Below are 3,858 nucleotides of genomic sequence, written 5' to 3'. Positions count from 1 at the left end.
CTACATCACTGCCTGATTCCTGTGCAGATTGTAAAGGAAAAGCCTTGAAATTCACAAAACCTTCCAGTTTTTAACCTTAACCTTCCAGTTTTTAACCTTACCAGTGGGAATAAACCTTAAGGTTTATTCCCACTGGTAAGGGGCTAAAAGAGCAACAAGTGGTTCCAGGTTAACAGGTTCAGACTGGTCCAAAACAGTGTTTGTCCCAGGGTAACGATTTTTTATTTGCCTATTAGTCTCTAAAACAGGATCAATAAACCTTACAGGACTAATTGAGTCCCTAATCTGAACCAGTGGATCAAGGTTGTCTTTGACAGAAAGAAAGAAAACAGTACAGTAGCAGGTCCATTTTAAAGGTTAGAAATAAAAAGATGCTCCTTCCTTACCTGCAGCTGGTGGAGCACATCATCCGCCTCCGAGAGGAGCTGGACAGAGAACGGGAGGAGAGGAGCTACTTCCAGCTAGAGAGGGATAAGCTCCATGCCGTGTGGGAGATCTGCAAGAGGAAGCAGGAGGAGATAGAGGCAGAGCTGAGGAACAGCACCTGGAAGAATAAGGAGGCTGAGGAGCGCCACCGAGTGGAGATAAATGTAAGCTGTCATGGTTCTAACCGGACCTTTGACAGAACAACATTATACAACTTTTATCACAGTCAGTCCCGAGAGCTACCTTATTGAATCTGAATACCTAAAACTGGAAACTTTACAGAACCAGATTTTGCATTAAGTCTAACATTATTCTAACCTAAATGTAACGTCTCCTAAGCCCTAAATCTAATTTAAGCCTGATAGCACTTTCATTTTTATCCTGATCCCATCCTAATGTTCCTCCTTTTGGTCTGAACCAGTCGAACGTTTAACTTTGTTTCTGGGTATTCAGGTCTACAAGCAGAAGTTGAAGCATGTCCTGTCTGAGCAGCACAACGCCGTCTTTGAGGTGAAGGCGGATGCCATCTCTTCTTCCTTGCTGCTCCAGAACCAGGGCAGCAAATCTGAGCTGGAAGTCCTGAACCTGCAGGCAGAGAGCAGGGAGAAAAAGTTTGAGGAGCACAACTCCATCAAGCAGCTGAAGCTGGTGAGGTAATGTTCATCTCCTGGTGTTTAAGTTTGTTTCTTCAACTGATGCCTCCTCATTTTCAACAGAAACACCAGGAGGAGCTGATTAAGCTCAGCCAAAAGTACAAGTGTAAGATTCAAGGTGAGCTCTCCTTTCATCCCCACCGTTCTCTCTTTTTTTCTTCTGTCCTTAATTCTCTCTGGCCTTGTCCCTCCACAGAGATCGAGACAAGGTCCTTCAAGAGGATGCGCTCTCTGATAGAGACAGAGGAGAAGAAGAGGAGGTCAGCAATCCTTGATATGGAGGAGCAGATGAGGAGTCGCGTTGAGTCTCTGAGGGAGGAGCATGACCGAGCTCTGGGGAAAGGAGAACAGTACTTCTCTCAAATTCTACAGAAACAGCAGGAGGACCTGAACAAGTGGAAGGTAACCAATTGATCCCAATGACCTGGTGTGTCAGTCACAGAGCAAAAACATCAGGTCCACGTCCTCCACAATCACACCTGAGTTAAATACCTTCCGTCCTTCTGCATGCCCTGTTTGTCTGCACAGGAGGAGGTGAAGAAGCTGCAGAAGGAGAAGGCGAAGCACAAAAAAGATCTGACAGCATGTCAACAAGAGAAGCAGAATCTGAAGGAGACGCTGCAGGAGGTCCAACAGAGGAGCTCCGAGCTGCACAGACAGCTGCAGGAAAGCAATAGCTGCAAAGACTTCATGGAGGTGTGTTGGAGTCTTAAAGGTTTAAACCCAGAGAAACTCAGAGATAATTGTGTTGCTGCTGGTAGATAATGGCACTAATGCTTATGATGCTTGATGAACAGAAGTACAAAGCAGAGAAGAAGCAGTTTTTAAACAACCTCAGAGAGGTGAAGGTGGAGAAGGAGCTGCTCTTGCAGGCCTTCGAGAAGGTAAACCGTCTCTATCCTGCTGCTCTTCCTTTATCCTCCGTCGCTCATAGGGAGCTAACGCTTCCGGGTGTTTTCCTACAGCTCCAACAGGAGCGTGACGAGTTGCTGGAGACACATAAGGAGAGCATCCTGGGTGTCCAGCAGAGGAGCGGCCTGAAGAAGCAGCTGGTCCAAAGGAAGCTGGCTGCACTGACAGAAACTCTGGAGAAGGAGGCTCAGCTTAGAGTCAGCGGCGCACAGCAATGCCACCAATAAGCCCGAGGTAGGACCTGACGCTGTGATTCCATCCAGTATGAACATCTGAACAACCAGACATTTCTTAGCAGAAACTCTCGATCACAGCAGAGAGCTGAAGAGAAACCAAACTGATTATTTAATTCATTTTAAAGGGCGATCTCATCTAGGAGTTTCTATATCTGTGATATTTTTAGATTATTCTAGGATGGGCTCTCCTGTGTTGAACCTTTGAGTTCATATCTTTTGGAGAGAAAGTTTAGGGCTTTCAAAGCATCTGCTGATTTATGTGCAGACAATAATGGAGCAGTAGAAGGAGGCCTGATGAGGTGGACAATGGGGTAGTTAAAGGTAGAGCGGAGGATTTTCGCAAATTTTTGAAAAGAACTGCCCTCTTCACTTAAAAAAATGCACACACGCAACCCTGTACCCTCTCACCATAGGGAACATCTATTAAACGTGTGTGAGAGCATGCAGGAGCTCATTTCTCCTCTTGAACGCTCTGTTTAAAAGTTGCTGTTTGCATTGCTTATATAAGCTTACTTTCCAAAAGAAGATTTGCAATTTCTCCACTATGTTAGACTCACCACCGGTAAGTGAAAATGGAGAGGAGCATGTAGGACAGCATTATGTAAACATATCACCAGAATGATTGACAATTAGGAGGACCACTTATTTTGATGATCCACCCTGAAAAAGAACATCCTCCACTGTACCTTTTAAGGTGTAGCACAGAGGAGATCCCAATCTAATGAAGAACAACTGACAATATTCTCCCCTCCATCCGTACCATCCTGGGAGTTTCCTCTGCATCTGTATCCCTCCTCGTTTCTCTGCAGAATCCTCCTATATCGTCTCTAATATTGTCTTGAATTTTCTCTGTCTATCCCTCATTAGTTCCCTCATTTTTGTGCACTGGCCACTCATGACATTGACATGATCTCTAACTGACTCATATTCTGTTGTCCCAAAACAATCTCAGATGTAAAGGTTCCCTCTAAATGATGGGTATCTTCACAGAAAACTGGAGAAAATTATACTGTTTTAGCAAGAGCAGGTCTCACGGATGAGGTGTGTTCATTGCAGATATTTATACATAAAACAAATTCAACATTATATGTTATTTTCCTGGATTTTTAGAAGCATAGCAGAGGTGTCAGTGGATAGTTTAAAAACTGGGCCCACATGTAACTAGTTACATTTACAGTTACATCTAGTTGGGTACATTTTTGAAAGAAAAATGAAATACTTTTAGATGTATTTCTACTGCACCAAACTTTTACTCAGTCTGTTAAAACACCACTCCACATGAGTAAAGTGTTTAGCTCCTCTATCCAGCATGAGTAACTTCACCAAATAACAAACAAGCGTGTTTTAAACAATAGTGCTTCAGACAAAGACACACAGCTAAAGTTATATTTGGAGGTCAAGCTAATACAAAGGGAGTGGTGAATGTTGTCACTGCGGGTACTGGGTTTTTCCATTTTATGTTAAAAACACATTTTGTTTGGAAAATTGTTGCTTCTTATAATACAATTACATTATTTGTTTCCATTATTCTAATGTCTCAGAATTGGCAAATAATTTTACCTTTTGATATGTCTTATTACATATGTTTAATATTACCTTTTCTATTAAAAAAAACAGATTTTTTTTTTTAC

The 3,858-nt window shown here is 42.8% G+C and overlaps 1 protein-coding gene across 1 annotated transcript; it reads left to right on the top strand.

The window, feature by feature from the left end:
* The first annotated feature begins 356 nt into the window (after nucleotides 1–356).
* On the top strand, nucleotides 357–2,224 carry LOC107094420 (growth arrest-specific protein 8-like). Its single transcript, XM_015389999.1, has 7 exons — nucleotides 357–590; nucleotides 880–1,074; nucleotides 1,143–1,197; nucleotides 1,276–1,481; nucleotides 1,608–1,775; nucleotides 1,877–1,963; nucleotides 2,045–2,224. Exons 1-7 carry the CDS (start codon nucleotides 372–374, stop codon nucleotides 2,216–2,218), a joined length of 1,104 nt encoding a protein of 367 aa, XP_015245485.1. The 5' UTR covers nucleotides 357–371; the 3' UTR covers nucleotides 2,219–2,224.
* The last annotated feature ends 1,634 nt before the right edge of the window (nucleotides 2,225–3,858 follow it).

This window comes from Cyprinodon variegatus, unplaced genomic scaffold (genome assembly GCF_000732505.1).
Source record: "Cyprinodon variegatus isolate N-32 unplaced genomic scaffold, C_variegatus-1.0 Scaffold481, whole genome shotgun sequence".
Lineage (NCBI taxonomy): Eukaryota > Metazoa > Chordata > Actinopteri > Cyprinodontiformes > Cyprinodontidae > Cyprinodon > Cyprinodon variegatus.
This window is presented reverse-complemented; position numbering and strand designations above follow the sequence as displayed.

Excerpts from the sequence above, each read along its gene's own strand:
- LOC107094420 (XM_015389999.1), top strand. The coding sequence starts at position 372 with ATGCTCCTTCCTTACCTGCAGCTGGTGGAGCACATCATCCGCCTCCGA. Across the intron at positions 1,075-1,142 it reads CCATCAAGCAGCTGAAGCTG|AAACACCAGGAGGAGCTGAT; the intron begins GTGAGGTAATGT and ends CATTTTCAACAG. Across the intron at positions 1,964-2,044 it reads TCTTGCAGGCCTTCGAGAAG|CTCCAACAGGAGCGTGACGA; the intron begins GTAAACCGTCTC and ends GTTTTCCTACAG.